Source organism: Poromitra crassiceps (assembly GCF_964638095.1).
Source record: "Poromitra crassiceps genome assembly, chromosome: 12".
Classification (NCBI taxonomy): domain Eukaryota; kingdom Metazoa; phylum Chordata; class Actinopteri; order Beryciformes; family Melamphaidae; genus Poromitra; species Poromitra crassiceps.
Window position 1 is genome coordinate 6646424 of NC_139632.1, and position 19337 is coordinate 6665760.

Consider the following 19337-nt stretch of genomic DNA (forward strand, 5'->3'; position numbering starts at 1 on the left):
CATCGTGAGGTCTATTCTGAGCTCCTTGACAGAGATTATTCCACGAGAGTCATCCTGGACCTGGACAGTGTTATGGGATGTTCTCTCTTGACAGAGATCATTCCATGAGAGTCATCCTGGAGTGGACAGTGTTATGAGATGTTCCAGCACAGTCAGAGGCTAAATGCTCTGCTGCAGCAGGCAGCTGCTTATCTCATTGATCGGAAGCTTCTGGCCCACGTGGAGGACGTCAGCGGGCCTGGCTGGGAGGGGAAGAGGGTGCGCGGCCAATCCAAAGTGCATCGGGCCAAAACCACAGCAGTCAGAAAAAACTTTGCTCAGAGCAGCAGGAGAGTAGAACTTGGAGACTTGCAGCTTTACTACAAGGCTCACTTTCTCAGTTTCCCATAAAGTTGCCAGGAGCTATAAAAAGTGTTAAACCCTATGACCCTAAGAACGGAATGCTGTTTGCTACATCACCAAAGGCAGGTTTTCTGAGGGAGAGACCAAGTATAAGCCCAGCTAGGGTTTCCTGTCTCTACCTGCACATTATTTGGTTTTCTTTTTGTCCATTTCTGTTGTAAAATAAAAGTGCAAATAAATAAAACAAAACAAAAACAGACCTCAAAGTATTACACGAAAATGTAATCTTACATAAAAATACATGAACACTGTGGTTTATTTGCAAGAGTGAAATTGGATTGCTCCCGATCTACCGGTCGATCTTCTTTCCTATTCTCAGCTATGGTCATGAAGGATGTGTCGTCACCGAAAGAACAAGATGGCGGATACAAACGGCAGGAATGGGTTTTCTCAGGAGGGTGTCTGGCATCTTCCTTTGGAACAAGGTCAGTCATCCGTGAGGGACTCAGAGTAGAGCCGCTTCTCCTTTGCGTATAAAGGAGCCAGTTGAGGTGGTTTGGGCATCTGGTAAGGATGCCACCTGGTCGCCTCCCTATAGGGAGGTGTTCCAGGCACGTCCAGCTGGGAGGAGACCACGGGGCAGACCGAGGGGCTAGGTGGAGAGATATATCTCCATGCTGGCCTGGGAACGCCTCACGATCGCCCCAGTCAGAACTGCCTAATGTTGCCAGGGAAAGGGAAGTTTTGGGGTCCCCTGCTGGAACTGCTACCTCCGCGACCCGACCCCACGGATAAGCGGTTGAAGATGGATGGATGGATTATCAAGTCATCTCAGGTTTCATGCATCAATAAAACTGATTAGTTTAATAAACATGACAAATTATATAATAATATGAATCAGGCATCTTTCTGTGGAGCCCAGGAAGAATAGCTGCTGCAATGCTGTGGTAGCTAATGGGGATCCAAGTCAACTTGAAACTTGTGGGGCCCACACCTGCCAAGCTTAGGCTCACATTATTATTATTCATGCCACTTAGTCCCCACTAACAAGATTTCTGTAAATATTTGTAATATATGATCTACTACCAACAGAGATGATTTACCAGTGCTTGATCCAGTGTTATAAATAAACAAAGCTAAAAGCTCTCCTGTTAAACACGGTGTCAAAACGTCTGCTGCTCTGCACCCACCTCCTGGGGAGAGCTGGGGAGGAAACGAGGCTTCTCCATGTCCAGCAGCTTCTTGATGCCCAGCATCACCCTCTCCCTGCGGGTCTGTCTGTACTGCTTCTCCTTCTCACACAGCGCCAGGCTGAACCGCAGGTCCAGGTTGGTACTGCAGATACACACATGTTGGCAGTAATAATGAGCCATCTATCTCTCTCTCACACACAGATCCATTCATTTATTCAGACAGACACATGTATCAAAACATGTATCAACACATGATGTATCAACACGTGTATCAACACATGATGTATCAACACATGTATCGACACATGTATCAAAGAAGTGAAGTTATAATGCTTTATATAGCTAACCTAGATGAGTGATCACATTTACACTCTGCTATATGTTCTCATAGCAGTTATAAAATGCTTGTTACATAAGATCATCTATTTTTAACTGCATGTTTCTATATGTTCTCATAGCAGTTATAAAATACTTGTTACATAAAATCATCTATTTTTAGCTGCATGTCTTCTATATGTTCTCATAGCAGCTATAAAATGCTTGTAACATAAAATCATCTATTTTTAGCTGCATGTCTTCTATATGTTGTCATAGCAGTTATAAAATGCTTGTTACATCAAATCATCTATTTTTAGCTGCATATCTTATGTTATCATATCAGTTATAAAATGCTCGTTACATAAAATCATCTATTTTTAGCTGCATGTCTTCTATATGTTATCATAGCAGTTATAAAATGCTTGTTACATCAAATCATCTATTTTTAGCTGCATGTCTTCATAGCAGTTATAAAATGCTTGTTACATAAAATCATCTATTTTTAGCTGCATATCTTATGTTATCATATCAGTTATAAAATGCTTGTTACATCAAATCGTCTATTTTTAGCTGCATATCTTCTATATGTTATCATAGCAGTTATAAAATGCTTGTTACATCAAATCATCTATTTTTAGCTGCATATCTTATGTTATCATATCAGTTATAAAATGCTTGTTACATCAAATCATCTATTTTTAGCTGCATATCTTATGTTGCTTAATGCACTTTTTATACTCTTTTTTTAAGTTTTGTTGTGATGCTTCTAAATGTCTATTTTATTCTCTTCTTTTCTTTTCTTTTCCTGTCAACCATTTTATGTGAAGCACTTTGAATTGCCTCTCTGTATGAAATGTGCTATACAAATAAACTTGACTTGACTTGACTTGACTTATGTTATCATAGCAGTTATAAACTGCTTGTTACATCAAATCATCTATTTTTAGCTGCATGTCTTCTATATGTTCTCATAGCAGTTATAAAATGCTTGCTACATAAAATCATCTATTTTTAGCTGCAGGTTTTCTATATATTCTCATAGCAGTTACAAAATGCTTGTAACATAAAATCGTCTATTTTTAGCTGCATGTCTTGTATATGTTCTCATAGCAGCTATAAAATGGTTGCTACATAAAATCATCTATTTTTAGCTGCATGTCTTCTATATGTTCTCATAGCAGCTATAAAATGCTTGTTACATCAAATCATCTATTTTTAGCTGCATATCTTCTATATGTTATCATATCAGTTATAAAATGCTTGTAACATAAAATCATCTATTTTTAGCTGCATATCTTATGTTATCATATCAGTTATAAACTGCTTGTTACATCAAATCATCTATTTTTAGCTGCATGTCTTCTATATGTTCTCATAGCAGCTATAAAATGCTCGTTACATCAAATCGTCTATTTTTAGCTGCATGTCTTCTCAATCTCATCGTCTAGTCACTGTAAATTCACTTCATCACACCTTTCCGTTTCCTGCAGAGAAGCAGATGGAAGAAATGACCTATTGGCGAGACAGTCCTGACTAATGTTAGAGCAGGCCTAACAGCTCAGATATGACCCGCCTCCAGCTCAGATATGACCCGCCTCCAGGGGTGGTCTGGGCTGAGGCAGACAACCAGACACAAACAGAGGCATGACCTCTGACCCTTTACCCTTTACCTTCTCATTACTACCAAGCGTCCAACAATGGCTGGCATGTCCAACTCCTCCCACTAACCACTATGTAGTGATGCAATGGTACTTATGATGCATTTTAAATCTCCACTTTAGCCTACCACCAGCCTCCTATTATTGTTAAGGCCATGATGGAGGTGTAAAGCGAGATGAGCTTAGTTATGCCTGTTTAAGCTCTCATTTGGGTTTCTGCAATGCTCCAGGTGAATTCCTGTGTATAGAGAGCCCCAGGAACGAGTCCGGAAAACATCGATGCTAACACTTCCTGGTTCTTCACTGTTTTCGCCTATGGGATTTTTGAATGGGTTTTTGCCGCGATGCTTCTAATAAGGTCTCTGGGCAACGCAAGCTTTATCAAACGCGAACCAGTGTTCAGTAGGGTAATCTTCACACATGAGGACCGCTTTTATGAGTTTTTAAGCTAGCTAGCTAGCTAGCAAACGGCTAAATGAGACTACACTGTTGAGTCGACGGGGATATTATACGTCAATAACGTCCTCACTTAAAAGGCCGAACATGGAAATTCTCTTTCCCTCACCTGGTTCAGCCCAGGGTAATGCAGTGCACATCAGCGCCCACATCAACAACAGTCCAGTTTGAGTGGTGACGTGACGGGGAAGCCTATGCGACACTGTGTGTAGTTCTGGATTAGCTTAGCACAAGCTTTTTACTTCTAGGGCTCGCATTTACGCTTCAAAACTCATGAAAGTGGTCCTCATGTGTGAAGATTATCCGGCTGTTTGATTAAGCTTGCGTTGCCCAGAGATCTTATTTGAAGCATCGCGGCAAAAACCCATTCAAAAATCCCATAGGCAGAAACAGTGAAGAACCAGGAAGTCCGGGACTTCCGCGTTCCGACTACAAAAATACGTCATCCCTGGGGCTCTCTATTGAGCTAATATTAGCTTTGTCATTGTGATGGTTCTTCGGGTTAATCACAGAGGCCATGCTGCTGCTTGACAGACAATGGCAAAATGACAGACAAGTGATGTTGAACGGGATACATACCACACCTCCAGGGACATCTCTAAGTGCACTTTGGTTGCCTGTCAAAACAACAAAACATGTGGCGATCGGTGATTGAGTTTGGTGATTCTGTCACCAGGCAGGCAAACACACAGGGTTACAAAACAGACTGGGAGAGAGGAAGAGGAAGATGAGATGAGGTAGAGACGATGCGATTAAATAAGAAATACACAAACAGAAAATGTTATTAATCTACTAATATTTGATCTGGCAGTTTGTTCATTTGTTATCAAATTCAAATTGTCGTCTGTACTAATTAGCATGGATGTTCTCATTATCGACGTGCAAAGACTTTTCTACTGAGCAGATGTCTTACTTTGCCGAAGAGGAAAGGCACCATCTCTGTCTGGCCTTCTTTGAGCTTGGAGATCTCGTACGACGCCGTCCCAAGCGTCTCATCCATCACATAATTGGCGTCCATTAACGTCAACTGATTGGAATAAGCATGAGAAGTGTGTCGTTAAATACATCATGAGAATAAACATGAGAAGTGTACTCGCAGAAAAACAGTTCATGCTTAAAAGACCCTAACCTCATGTGGCTTAAGTCAGTTTGATACTACTGTCATGCCTAAAAAGGTGGGTACGCTGTTTACGCAGGTTCACCCTCCATTACAGCCCTGATAGTCATCTTCTACGAGATGAAATGTAGCTCTCACCTCCAGGACGTTCTGCTGGTTGGGGTCCAATATGAAGGTAAAGGTCTCGTTCCATGTGGGGTTGATGTCGTTGTTTATATGCCGGGTCCTCTTTCTGCTCTCTGGCGCCGTGGGGATGAACAGCTCCACGTATGGATCCGGGGTGTCCACTGCACACACACATTGACAGTAGCATTAGTTGTTTCCCTGCAGTGTCACTGCAATTTCAACAGGATCCTACCGAACAGAACCAGGACTGTACTGGTGTCAACAGGAGCCTACCGAACAGAACCCAAGCACACTGCATATTGTACTGTACATACAGTATATACATGCAGCACAGCACACTGCATATTGTACTGTACATACAGAATACATGCAGCACATTCTGAACATTTTTTTAAAAAGTGAGACATTGACATTGTGTGAGAATGATTTGTGTATGTGTGTATGACTGTGTGTGTGTGTGTGTGTGTGTGTGTGTGTGTGTGTGTGTGTGTGTGTGTGTGTGTGTGTGTGTGTGTGTGTGTGTGTGTGTGTGCGTGCGTGTCACTGTACTGCATGTTTAAGCAGAAGTCAGATGAACTGGGGCAACAGATGTACTCACACAGGTCACCCAGTGCTCCCTTGGTGACACTCTCAGCTCGCACGACTGTCACTCTAAATTTGTGAGAATACTGCTGTTCCACCTGCAAAGCCACATCACAATGCTCACAGTTCAATTTGCAATTTGGATCAATTACAATGGTCATTGTAGCAACTGTCAAACTCAACAATAAATTCTCCAGTCCAGGAACTCCGGAGGCCCCTTTGTGGTTTGTACGAATGTCCTGTGTTGAGCAATATGTATGTAATGCTGATCAAATCTACAACAGAATCTACCACAGAATCTATATACGTGTGTGTGTGTGTGTGTGTGTGTGTGTGTGTGTGTGTGTGTGTGTGTGTGTGTGTGTGTGTGTGTGTGTGTGTGTGTGTGTGTGTGTGTGCGTGTGCGTGCGCGCGTGCGTGCGTGTGTGTTGAAACATGAAATTTTGCTTTGGAGCCTCAAGAGTAACTTCTACATTGGGCAGGAGGGAATGAAAGAGATTTATTAGAAATTATTCAACTATTTGCTACTAAACAAGTGACTACACATTTCATAAAGAACCTGCATCAGGTCTGATACAGTATGGGATGGTTTTGAGACGACCGTCGTAGAATCTCTCCATTCCGATTTCCACTTGGCTCGGTTTGACTGTACGTCCAGGAAAATGACCCTATGTCAACATGGGGGGGTGGTCCCCTCCCGGGGGGGTCCTCCCTTCAACAACTGGGCTGCTGTCCTCATCAGCCATGCGTCCTACATCCATCCAGAGCAAGCTGCTATATCATCAGCCCAAAGATGCCTCCTTCCATGATTGGTAGGAAGTATTAATGCATTTCGTTGGTGGCGGTCTTCTCTCCCAATACCCGTTTGGTGCCCATGCCCGGGCAATTTGCATATAACCCCATAAGTGTCCTTGCCATTGCTTAACCTCAGTCAGCCCACGTCCTGACAATTTGCACAACCCATCATCCCTGCATTCTGCTTAAACATCAGTCAGCCCATGTCCTGACAAGTCAGCCCCCGTCCTGACAATTTGCTCAACCCATTATCTCTGCATTCTGCTTAAACCTGTCAGCCCACGTCCCGAGAAGTCAGTCCACATCCTGACAACTTGCTCAACCCATTATCCCTGCATCCTGCTTAAACTTCAGTCAGCCCACGTCCTGACAAGTCAGCCAATGTCCCGACAATCTGCATAACCCATCATTCCGGCATTTGCATAAACCTCAATCAGCCCTTGGCCCCCTTTTCCTCATCTCTCCCCATCATCACATGACAGGATCCTGGTTCATCCTTCACTTCAAGACCACACTCCAGAAATGCAACATCCCTGCAGAGAACTATTCCAGTCACTCCTTCAGGATCGGAGCAGCCACATCAGCAGCCATGCAGGGGGCGTCCTCCGCCTCCCTTCAACAACTGGGGCGCTGGTCCTCATCCGCCTATGCATCTTTCATTCGACCAGAGCAAGACACCATATTATCAGCCCAAAGATCCCTCCTTCCATGACTAAAGAGGCAACAAGCACTTCGTTGGTGGTGATCAAACTCTCCTTTTCCTCATCAATGCGCCCATGCCCGGGCTATCCACATCCACGCCCCTGCAACCCCGCTTTGCCTTAAAAAACCCCGGTCAGCCCCTCATCTCCCGACATGCCTAAATTCTCCCCCCGTCAGCCCACGACCTGACTAAAGCATACCCCAGGCGAGCTCCATGACCCCCGTTTTCACTCTCCCAGTTCCTGAAATAACTTTAAATTCCTTTGGGGGATGTCCTATCTCATACAGCACTGACGCCCCTCTCTCATAAGCAAGAGGAGCGTCACATCATGGAGTCATACGCCATACTCAAACTGTCTATTCTGATTCAATAAAGTTTGTTAAAATTATATTACGAGTCTCTCATGATTGAAGTGTAGTCGCAGACTGTAGTTCAATCATGGAAGACCAAATAAGGCATTAATAGAGCACCCCATGCTGTCATACCCCTCAGCCCAAATGACGTCACTAAATGACGTCACCATCTCCGACGTCACCTTCTCCATGACGTCCCAAATGACATCAGTTATGACATCATAAATGACATCATAAATGACATCAGTTATGACATCATAAATGCCCTTCTCCCAAATGACATCAGTTATGACATCATAAATGACATCAGTTATGACATCATAAATGCCCTTCTCCTGGTACTATATAAAGCCCCCATCACCACAGCTTAAATCACACTTGTGCAGTCATCACTCACCTTGTGTCAGCATCACGCATTCATCCAGCATCTCCAGAGCAAAAAGCTTCATCCCACCACCTCCCCAGATCACCACCAATGTCATGACTCCTGTTGGAAACAAATCCCCTTAGGGGGGATGTCCTATCTCATACAGCACTGACGCCCCTCTCTCATAAGCAAGAGGAGCGTCACATCATGGAGTCATACGCCATACTCAAACTGTCTATTCTGATTCAATAAAGTTTGTTAAAATTATATTACGAGTCTCTCATGATTGAAGTCAACATAGCAGTGTACTCACGATGATGTACTGGTATGGGTCCATGGAAGCCATTGTAAGCTGTCGGCAGAGTAATTCTCGGTCTGCGGGAAAGCCTTCGTCCAGATGTGGATTTGAACTCAGGATGATGCTTCAGCGATGAAAAGAACCATTTAGATCCTGGAGGATGACACAACAAGCACTTGGACATCAGTGAAACGGCTTGAATTCACAATTAAACACCAAAAGCATTAAAAAAAACAATTGATTGCATTAAAACGATGCTTTAAAAAACAAAAACACATCAACCTGGCGACCTGAAAATGTTAGTGGCATTGATATTTGATGTGTGTCTTTGACATAGTTTCCTTGGTTCACTTTTGGCAGGGCCACTGTAGGCAAAACAATAAAAAACTGCCTGTTATGCACTTTAATAAACAAGCTATGTAGACTCAATGAGCAGGCTTCTTAACCCATTAATACCTGATGCAGCATTTGCGTGTTTATCCCTCATTTGTGTGCGTATCCCTTTAAGACCGCGAACCGCGTTAACGCGGTTCGCGGTCTTAAAGGGATACACACACAAATGCTGCATCAGGTATCATCAATGGGTTAAAGCCGAGCAGAACAGTGACTTTGGAAAAGCAAAAGCTACTCTAGAAATATAAAAGGAGGAAGTGTGCACAGCCTCAGGCTCATGATAAGACTGTGCTCATGGCATGTGTCACACAGTATCAGTGTGCTTGTGTGTGTGTGTGTGTGTGTGTGTGTGTGTGTGTGTGTGTACATGTTGCAGAGAGAGCGAGAGAGAGAGAGACACTAGTAATGAGTTGTCGATAGATTCCTCACTAGCTGACCGATCTAATTGAACAAAGGTATAATATACTGCACAGCATGCGGTCTGGGTGTGTAAGCACAACAAAGGTAGTGAGATAGTCATTTTCAGCACTATCATGCTTATTGTTTACAGTGGTTGAATGGGTAATGTGTTAAGAAATTTGCATGGACTCTCTGCCTCTACTGTGTGTGTGTGTGTGTGTGTGTGTGTGTGTGTGTGTGTGTGTGTGTGTGTGTGTGTGTGTGTGTGTTTGTGTGTGTGTGTGTGTGTGTGTGTGTGTGTGTGTGTGTGTGTGTGTGTGCATAGTTAGTGAAATAGCATCTCAAGGTCAGCAAAGTTTTTCTCAGCGGTTCACCAAAGCGTGTCCTAACTGAGGGGACTGGGAGCACGTAGACTAGAGTGTCTGTGTGTTGTTCACACAGTGTTCGTCACGTACTTTGCATCATTGGTCCAAGTTTCTAATGTGCCAATTCAGCGTCTCTGTCTCTCTTTTGTCTCTCTTTTGTCTCTCTATTATGTCTGTCTGTCCCTCTGTCAACGTGTGCCCTTCATTTGCAGCAAACACTATGATAAAAAATGCATGGAGTCTGCTAAACAGAGCACTATGCACAGTGCTGTCTTGCAATTGCAAAAATGCCTCCATCGTTAGACAAATAACATCCAAAGACCCCAATATAACAATAGTAAAACAGTACAACTTTAAGTCATGAAAGGATTATTATAGGAACATTATAACCAAGTGATAGGCTACCATAGGTCATGAAGCAATTCAGGAATGTGATTGAAAGTCAAATAAACTCATTATTGAGCACCAGACACTGGAACTCGCCAGAAGAATGGTGATTTAGGGCAAAGTGTAAACTTTATACCTGAAGATCGCAGTGCGCTCACTGTACAGTGAAGTGTGGGCTTCATACAAAAGTCGTTATTACCTTGCAACAAGTTATGCCTGCTCCTTATTGGCTGGACTGAATCAGGTCAGAACAGTGACAACGGCACGTATGGTATGAGGACGAGAAATGCAATAATGGACAAAGTTGAGATTGGAAGTCGAAACTATTTTTTATTTATTTAAGCCAACACATAGCCTATACTACCATATAGCCTATGATGCAGCGTAGGGCTACAATAAGTAGGCGTAACATCTTTCTCAATGCTTTATTCTCTTAGCATGTAGCCTACTGTAAGTTCTTGTTGCATCTGTTCACACTGACCTGTCCTGTAATTGTTCATAACCTATGCGTATTTAATGTAGCTGTTCTACTTTACACCAATGATCTTGTTATTCTACAATTGAATACGTCATGAGCTTAGTTTGAATTGCGTAAAGCAGTTCAAGAAGAAAACGCTGAACTAGCGCTAAAAGCTGGTGTTACGCACCGATCCTCTCAAAGTTCCTCTCCAAGCCAATACAGTAGCCTATGAGCAAAAAAAACAGATTCTCCCCCGGATGCCTACATTTAAATGAAAGGAAACGCCAACATACCTTGACATGAGAGTGCTATCAACTCACAAATCCCGAAAAATGTGTCATGGTGTGCAGAAATATGGTTCCACACTGACTGTCTGGAGGAGGTGCTAGCTGGCTCTCGGAAGAGCGCACACACCCCGGCCGTCAAGCAGATCGCAGCAGGCTACAACAAATTCAGCGTCGGGAATAGGAAGTCAGAAGTGATCTAATCTAATGAATGCAAACTCCAAGAAAACCGGAAGAATGGCTATTTTATATCGGCAACAGCAAGATACTTCCAAGACGACAAGGACGAGCGGCGAAAAGCTCCGAGTGAAAAAGTTGAAAGATTTGGCTACGCGGCGAACCTGCGACCGACTGCTGCTTCCCAGCCCCCCAAACGCGCTCCAGACAGTGCGCAACGTCTCCACACGAGGGCGCATAGGCCTACAGATTGGATACGGAGAGTATGAGCATAGCTCTTTGGGAGACTAGACATGACACACGGGGGTGACGCTGGGGCTACTACATTATAGTCACGTGACACAGGGGTGACGCTGGGGCTACTATAGTCACAGGTTCCTTTGGGTGAAAATCATTTGACGTCTGCTGGAAGACACTCATCCAATTTCCATAACCCCTTGAATTTTCTCCAACACACCAATGATAATGGAATTTCACACGTTTTTTGTCGTATGCCACTGTCAAATTTAAAGCAGAGTGGGCAATATCTTTGCCCTTTTACAGGGAGGAAAATATAGAAAGTTATGACGAGGCCAGCAGGGCCTAAAGGTGGTGCAGTTTTCTTTTCTTAGCAAATTCTTACTTCATTAATTTCACTATAGCCTACCTCATTCTCTCCAGACCAAGATATCCTACAAGCAACTTATCAACAAACATAGCCTATGTAGGCCAATTGTTTTTTTTTATCCTTTTAATGTATTTGCTCCCTGAAAATGCATCATCTTAGGCTATTGCTTATTCGTCTCCCCATAGAAATATACAATTTACCCAGAAGAATATTTTTGAGGGCTTATAAAGTAATAACTACTACTATTAGCCTACTACTAGGCTACTACTAATAATAATAACAATAGAAATATAATAATAATAATAATAATAATAATAATAATAATAATAATAATAATAATAATAATAATAAATAAATAAATAAATAAAGCTGCAAGCGGCAATACCAGGGGTTCAAGCCTGATGATGTTACAATGCCTATGACATCAACACTCAATCACTGACAACATAGGCTACAGGTTGTCAGGACTATTTTACACAATGTGCATTAGCCCAGGTCAATAGGCTACTGACCTCCAGGTGAGGTGACCACACTCTTTTACACGAGATGGGTTCACCCAGGTCAACTATACTGACCTCCAGGCGCATTATGAGCAAAGTCAGCAATAGAACAGGGATGATGATGATGTCACAATGCCCTAAAATGGCCTGCAAATGCCTAAAAACAAAATATCTATAGCCTAACCATTGTAGCCTTGGGCCAGATTTCAGATCTCTGCGATTTAACAACTCACGGGAATTTGCGTCATGGCAGAAGAGGAATAATAATAATAATAATAATAATAATAATAATAATAATAATAATAATAATAATAATAATAATAATAATAATAATATAAACCAGAGTAAAAACAATAGGGGTTCTGCCCTTTCGGGGCTTGAACCCCTAATCATAATAATAATCATAATAATAATAATAAAAAACACCTGATTTTGTTCAGCTTATATAAGGTTTTATACAACTCATGTAAATTCTGTCATCTATTGTTTGTTTTGAGTTTATAGTCTATGATACTTTTAATAGTATGAAAGAGGCTGCCATCATTTTAATTTGATGAATAGGCTATATTATAGGCTAATATAGCCTAATACATGAATCAGATTGTTGTAAAGTCTCGCTTATGGGTGGGCGTAGCTCTTGCTGGAATTGGCACTTAGTCTAAATCTTGGCATATTCAGAATATATCAAAATCGCGGAGTTACCCCCCCCCCCCCCCCCCATGGCCACATGTATAAAAAAGAACAATTTGCATCATTGTGCAGCCTACCTTTTTTGGTAGCAAAATAAAATAATCCACAATCTGGATTGTGTAAGAAAAAATATCACAGCTCTTACTCGTTGATTACATGGTCCTATAATCATGTTCATTCACTGTAGTGGTAGGCTACTTGGAATGTGACGTCACATGGTCCGTCTCACAGCTAACCACATATAAGCTGCTCCAGGAGCGCATATTCTGTAGACTCACTCCAACAAGCCTCACAGTCGGATACCACAGAAGAAGAGAACAAGGACACTAAAAGGAGAACAGAAGAAGGCTTTGGAGTATGAACAGAAACATAGCGGCGGTTTTACTTTTGGCGCTGGGCTTTCTCGTCTGCGAAGGGGGTAAGCATGGACATATCATAGTCTACAGATGTCTTATATAGGCCTAAATTGAGAGTCTGCCTCAAATTACGTTTAATTTTTTTTCCTGACAAAAGTATTTTTTGTTTTAGTTATTAAAATTATTAGTTAGAATGATTACATGGATGGTGTTTTCTCCCCATAGGATTCAAAGAGTTTGTAAGGTTTTCCCAAGCTGTCTGTTCTTTATTGTCTGTTTTCTCATACCGCACTGTGTGTTACAGGTAACCCGTGCTGCTCAGACCCATGCCAGAACAGAGGGGTATGCACAGCTCTCGGATCAGACGGTTATGAATGTGACTGCACACGGACCGGTTACTACGGACACAACTGCACAGCACGTACGATATTAGCGACATTTCTTATAGCCTATAAATCAAATAAACTGAAAGTGACGATTATTTTTTAGCTCTTTTGAGAAATGTGATCATTAATTGACATTCCCACTGTCTTGATGTTCACAGCTGAGCTCCTCACCTGGGTGAAGATAACGCTGAAGCCTTCACCGAACACGGTCCACTACCTGCTCACACACTTCAAGGGCTTCTGGAACATTGTCAATAACATCTCGTTCCTCAGGGATGCTATCATGAGATATGTGCTGACATGTAAGTCATAAAGAAAAACTGTCTGAAAATGCTAGCTGAGAATCTGATTGGGAAGTCAATCATAGAAAATTCAACTTCTTCAAATACATTCTTATTCCATCTAATAATAATTATTATTATAATAATGATACAAATGCAATTGTTTATCATAATCACAAATATGAATTAAGCTTTATGTTATTTTCTCTCTAGCCCGATCCCACCTGATTGATAGCCCCCCTACTTACAATGCGGACTACGAGTACAAAAGCTGGGAAGCCTACTCCAACCTTTCCTACTACACACGCACCCTCCCCCCAGTGCCAAAGGACTGCCCGACACCCATGGGAGTAGTAGGTGAGTGCACTCTCTCTGCCTTTGGGAAACCTGTTATCTCAGATTCTTGAATACTGAGCAAAGAGTGGTTTGGCCTCATTGCATCACGGTGCTGCACACATGCCAAAACGTTCTGCGCCTCTGGCTGCGCTGAGGAAATGACTGAAAAACCTGCACCAACCAGCCAAAACTAACTTTCACGAAGCCGCTCAAAAAACATCCAGAAGTATCAGAACAAATCTGTGCAAAGATAGCGTGTGATAACGTGTGGCCACAAATAACAAGGGCAGGTTTGATTTAGCTTGAAAAGTTCTTAGATTGAAAACATAGCTTTCCTTACAAGAAGACCTGACTAACCAAATCTCAATCACTATTGTTGCCTCTATATTGTGAGTAGTGTATATTCATGTTCTGCATTGTTTCTCTCCAGGTAAGAAGGAGCTGCCTGATGTGAAGGTTTTGGCTGAGAAGCTCCTGATCAGACGACAGTTCATCCCGGACCCTCAGGGTTCCAGCCTGATGTTTGCCTTCTTCGCGCAGCACTTCACCCACCAGTTCTTCAAATCCGACATGAAGAAAGGACCTGCCTTCACCGAAGCTCAAGGCCACGGGGTGAGGAGAGCAGCTCACTATATATATAACCCACTCCTCATTTCACACCGTATTAAGAAACGGTGCAAGTGAAAGGGTCATAACGGTGAAATTATATGATAGTAAAACATCTCGCTGTGTTGAGTGTGTGGACATATATATTTAGAATTACAATTAGAATGAGAAATCTTTATTGTCCCCCAAATGGGGCAATTCGGTTCACAGCAAGCTGTTTATACAACATTAAAAGACAGGAAAACACATAGAAACATAGACACAACTTCAATGTGTGCTGAGAGAGAGAGAGAGAGAGAGAGAGACAACAAAACTCAATCTACCTTGACCCGCACACCTAAAACTGCACATAGCCCTATGAATTCAATCGGAATCTGTTACTGCCACACTTTGGGAATCTGAACCTGCGCCCTGAGGGAAGGAGGCAGAATTCCTGGGGTAGGGGGGCTCCTGAAGAATGTCCTGCGAGCTTTCTTGGTCACTGAGAGAAAACCCGCGCTTCAGCTGACAAATCACGCCAGACCGGTGCCTCTCAGAAAGAAGAAAAGGAAAAGGAAGGAGGAGAAAAGGAAATCTGAAGCACAATTTAATAGGCGCAAACAAAGACCGACGTCTCGACACACAAAGGTGTGTCTTCTCTTCAGAGACCTTTGTGTGTCGAGACGTCCGTCTTTGTTTGCACATATTAAATTGCCTCACTTTGACCGTGTGCTCCACATTTCCTTTTTCTCACTTGTGTTCACTCTTTCTTGGTCACTCTTTTCTGATAAATGTGACTGGGAACATTTAGGTCAGTGCCAGTGATTTCAGCGCACACTTTCACAACTTTCACAACATTTAGCATGTTCTTCTCCCTCTGATTGAGGTTGCTGGTCGAACCAGCAAATGAGAGCAAAAGTAAGAACAGACTCAATACATGACGAACATTCTCATAAAAGACTTCTGCACGTTAAAGTTGCGGAGCTTTCTTAAAAATAATATTTTTAATACTCTTTTCGTTACGCCATACCCGTACAGTTCCTAGATGTTCCTTTGCATAAATTTAGACTTCAGTTCGAGAGAGGGAAAGAGAGACTGCAGTTGTGATTAAAAAAAATTATTGAAAATGAAATATTAATGATGTGATTGTTTATGCTTTCAGGTGGACCTCAACCACGTCTATGGCACTACTCTGGAGAGGCAACACAAGCTCAGGCTCTTCAAGGACGGCAAGCTTAAATATCAGGTACGGGACCCATCTTCTTCAGAGTGGCAGCCATGTAATTTAACTTTAATGGGTTTCTACATCTTTATCTTGAAGGCCACAATTAGTTCCTTACAGTTCCTTCCTCTGCTCCGTGACTGTGGCAGGTGCTGGAGGGAGAGGTGTACCCCCCGACAGTGAAGGAGGTTGGTGCTCCAATGCACTACCCTCCCCACGTGCCCGACTCTCACCGCTTCGCCGTGGGACACGAGGCGTTCGGCCTGGTCCCGGGTCTGATGATGTACGCCACCATCTGGCTGCGGGAACACAACCGGGTCTGTGACATCCTGAAGGAGATCCACCCCGACTGGGACGACGAAAGGCTCTTCCAAACCTCACGGCTCATTCTGATTGGTGAGTGGAATGAGATAGACACGCCTCTAATGCATCAGCAGCGCGGCGTAACGCGGTTTGAAATGAGTCAACAAGCTGTTAATGGAATAAAGGAAGTTGTGCTTTTCTCAGTTCACCGTCTCAGAAGGTTCCCACGTTATCTTTGTAATCAGGGATCCGAATTTCAGCTCTATTGTGTGAAATAGGGTAGTGAGAAATGATCTGCCACTTCAACCTCAGAGGAAGGAAATTATTGTTTTTTTTAAGGTTTTGTTAACTATGTTGTATATTTGCCAAATAAATGTGGACAAACCATCCTGTAATCAACTGAATAGTCTCTAATGTCTGAGGATTACAATGTGTCTCATCCGAACATCTCATCTGTCCTGCAGGAGAGACCATTAAGATTGTGATTGAGGACTATGTGCAGCACCTGAGCGGCTACAACTTCCAGCTGAAGTTTGATCCCGAGCTGCTGTTCAACCAGCGCTTCCAGTACCAGAACCGCATTTCATCCGAATTCAACACCCTGTACCACTGGCACCCGCTGATGCCCGAAGCATTCCACATCGAGGAGCAGGTTTACAACTACAAGCAATTTGTCTTCAACACCTCCATAGTGACGCAGCACGGCATCAACAACCTCGTGGACTCGTTCACCAAGCAGGTTTCTGGACGGGTAAGAACTACGAGTAGTACTTGTATTATAGGTCCATTTACTTTCGGACTGTACCGTTGATGTTGCTTTTTGAGACCGTGCAGCTGACCTCGCATTCTTTCGTCAGGTTGCTGGTGGTCGAAATGTCCCCGGCGCGGTGATGCATGTGGCCATCAAGTCCATACAGAATGCCAGGAAAATGCGCTACCAGTCTCTGAACGCCTACAGGAAACGATTCACCATGAAGGCCTACAGCTCCTTCGAAGACCTCACAGGTGAGACGAAGTGAAGATCGCTCAAAAGACCACTAGGGTCACATCTGACGGCAGATGACAAAAGCGATACTGTAAGAGAAAGACAAATTCCTCGTATGTTATCTTGCATATTGTTGCAATAAAAGTAATTCTGAAAAGATCACTGTCAGTGCCACAAGAAAAGCACAGAAGTTCTTAAGATCCAAACGTATGGCTTTGATGCATGCCTGAACATAAACTGTGGCCATATTATTTGAGGCCATTAAACTGGTCTGGACAGATTTTTAGTGCTCGCATCTTTGGAAGGTAGGAATTTATTTCCGCGCCTCCAGAAGGAAACAGATGTTCCCTTCAGCTTGAGATAGTGTAAGCAGTTTGTCATGGCAGAGAGCAAGAGATAAACACAGACCTCCTCGAGGATGAAACTCCTTCGGAGTTGAAGATTTAAACTCCGCAAAGAAGAGAGGTTTTGATGAACCAGTAACTATCATTCACGAGGAACGCAAAACGTTTGTATATGTGTTTAATGAGAGAGAGAAGAGAGATCAGTATTTATTCGTTTTAATGTGTTTGCTGGATTCAAATCTTGCCAAAAACACAGGTGCTCGTATTTAGACGAGCTGCGAGCTTGACAGCTGCTGAGGCAGTGAGAGAGAAGCCAAACTAAACCAAACTCTTTCCTTCCCTCCGCTGTCGTTACTCAGGAGAGAAAGAAATGGCCGCCGTGCTGGAGGAGCTGTACGGACACGTCGACGCTGTGGAGCTCTACGTAGGCCTGCTGGTGGAGAAGCCCAGGCCCAACGCCATCTTTGGGGAGACCATGGTGGAGATGGGCGCCCCGTACTCCCTCAAGGGCTTAATGGGAAACCCCATCTGCTCCCCGGAGTACTGGAGGCCCAGCACCTTCGGCGGCAGCGTGGGCTTCGACATCGTCAACACCGCCTCCCTGCAGAGGCTGGTCTGCAACAACGTCAACGGCCCCTGTCCTGTGGCGTCCTTTCACGTGGTCGGTGTGAAAGAGACAGGATCCATTACCATCAACTCCAGCACGTCGCACTCGCGCGGCGGCAGTGACATCAACCCCACGGTCATTTTGAAAGAAAGGACTACTGAGCTCTAATTCTTCTTTTATTTGGGGTTTCTTTTTGATATCGTTGTATTTATGTGATGGTAACCAGCTGCCTGTGTGCAGTGAGTAAGCCTCAGTCCCAGAGGCCTCAAGCGGCAGATGCTTTTAGTCTCCTTGCTAGAGTGTCCGCCTCCCCATGCCAGAGGTTGTGGGTTCGATCTCCAGCTGGGTTACATTTATTTATTATTTATTGCATATTTATTTATTTTTGTCCTTTTCTTTTTAAGTCTCTGCATGTTCAAATACAGAAAAGAATACTAATAATGTTCCATTTTGCTTTTATAAAAGACACAAAACAAAAACAAAAACAGAGAGTCAACATTTACAATGAATCTACTAAATGAAAAAGAAAAAAGAAAAGGGAAAAACATCCTTCCTGTCCCCCTGACCCTATATTTATATTTAATATTTATTATTTTTTTATTGGTGAAATAGTATTTATTATTATTACTATTATTATTATTCTATTTATAACATACTGGAATAAGTGTAAACCCAACTTTTTATTTTTTATTTTTGTAAATATATATATTTTTTATTTGAATGAGTTCATGTCTTGTATGTTATTGTTGCAGTAACTGGTGACCTCAGAAATAGCGCTGTCAATGTTGATGATATTAATGTTTTTGACCAAGTGATACTTGAATTTCAGTTTACTTTAGTTTACAGTTCTAATGTTGCCTTAAACTGACTGTAGTTTGTTTAAAAGCTACAGTATTCAAACTGCCTCTACTGTATAACTGTTACAGTACATGTGTACAACTTGCTTGAATTTTACTATACTGACAGTGAACCACATGACTGATCTTGACTGTCTTGATTTAATTTGACCTACAGTAAAGTCATTTCTAAATTCACTATTGTTTCCCTTGTTTTTCCTCCTGCTTCAATACAGTGCTTTGCGATTTAAACAGACTTATAATTATTTCAGTCCAAGCTATACCATGATTTTGAACTCAGCCTTTGAACGATAGAAAACTCAACAATATAGTGGGTTAAAGAAAGCCATGTGATTTTGAGAGTAATGTTGTCATACTCCACTGACTTGCACAACCATCAGTATAAATGCTACCAGGAAGGTGATACAAATTTCTCAGAACTAAATATTTGATCTAAGAGCAGACTTATCTGGAGATTTAATTTCGAGCTTTTCCTCCTAAAGGAAAAATCAGATTATCCAAGTAT

At 42.6% G+C, this 19337-nt stretch overlaps 2 protein-coding genes across 3 annotated transcripts in view; one reads left to right on the top strand and one right to left on the bottom strand.

Annotated features, from left to right (window-relative positions):
- Positions 1-10946, bottom strand: part of pla2g4ab (phospholipase A2, group IVAb (cytosolic, calcium-dependent)) — a 30088-nt gene extending 19142 nt beyond the window's left edge. Inside the window, exons 1-7 of one of the 2 annotated variants that reach the window (XM_083647678.1) lie at positions 10606-10946; positions 8324-8461; positions 5809-5890; positions 5223-5371; positions 4881-4994; positions 4547-4584; positions 1533-1677 (exon numbers count right to left, since the gene is read on the bottom strand). In XM_083647678.1, coding sequence (XP_083503804.1) covers positions 1533-1677; positions 4547-4584; positions 4881-4994; positions 5223-5371; positions 5809-5890; positions 8324-8356 — 561 coding nt within the window. In that variant the 5' untranslated portion in view covers positions 8357-8461; positions 10606-10946. Of the gene's footprint in view, positions 1-1532; positions 1678-4546; positions 4585-4880; positions 4995-5222; positions 5372-5808; positions 5891-8323; positions 8462-10499 lie in introns of both variants that reach the window. The other variant, XM_083647679.1, reaches the window with a different exon arrangement.
- A 1906-nt stretch (positions 10947-12852) lies between these two features.
- ptgs2b (prostaglandin-endoperoxide synthase 2b) lies at positions 12853-18977 on the top strand. The gene is made up of 10 exons (XM_083647523.1): positions 12853-12988; positions 13231-13347; positions 13471-13614; positions 13807-13950; positions 14360-14541; positions 15677-15760; positions 15886-16132; positions 16504-16790; positions 16897-17044; positions 17728-18977. Exons 1-10 carry the CDS (start codon positions 12928-12930, stop codon positions 18141-18143), a joined length of 1830 nt encoding a protein of 609 aa, XP_083503649.1. The 5' UTR covers positions 12853-12927; the 3' UTR covers positions 18144-18977.
- The last annotated feature ends 360 nt before the right edge of the window (positions 18978-19337 follow it).

Excerpts from the sequence above, each read along its gene's own strand:
- ptgs2b (XM_083647523.1), top strand. The coding sequence starts at position 12,928 with ATGAACAGAAACATAGCGGCGGTTTTACTTTTGGCGCTGGGCTTTCTC. Across the intron at positions 15,761-15,885 it reads ACGGCAAGCTTAAATATCAG|GTGCTGGAGGGAGAGGTGTA; the intron begins GTACGGGACCCA and ends TGACTGTGGCAG. Across the intron at positions 16,133-16,503 it reads CTCACGGCTCATTCTGATTG|GAGAGACCATTAAGATTGTG; the intron begins GTGAGTGGAATG and ends TCTGTCCTGCAG.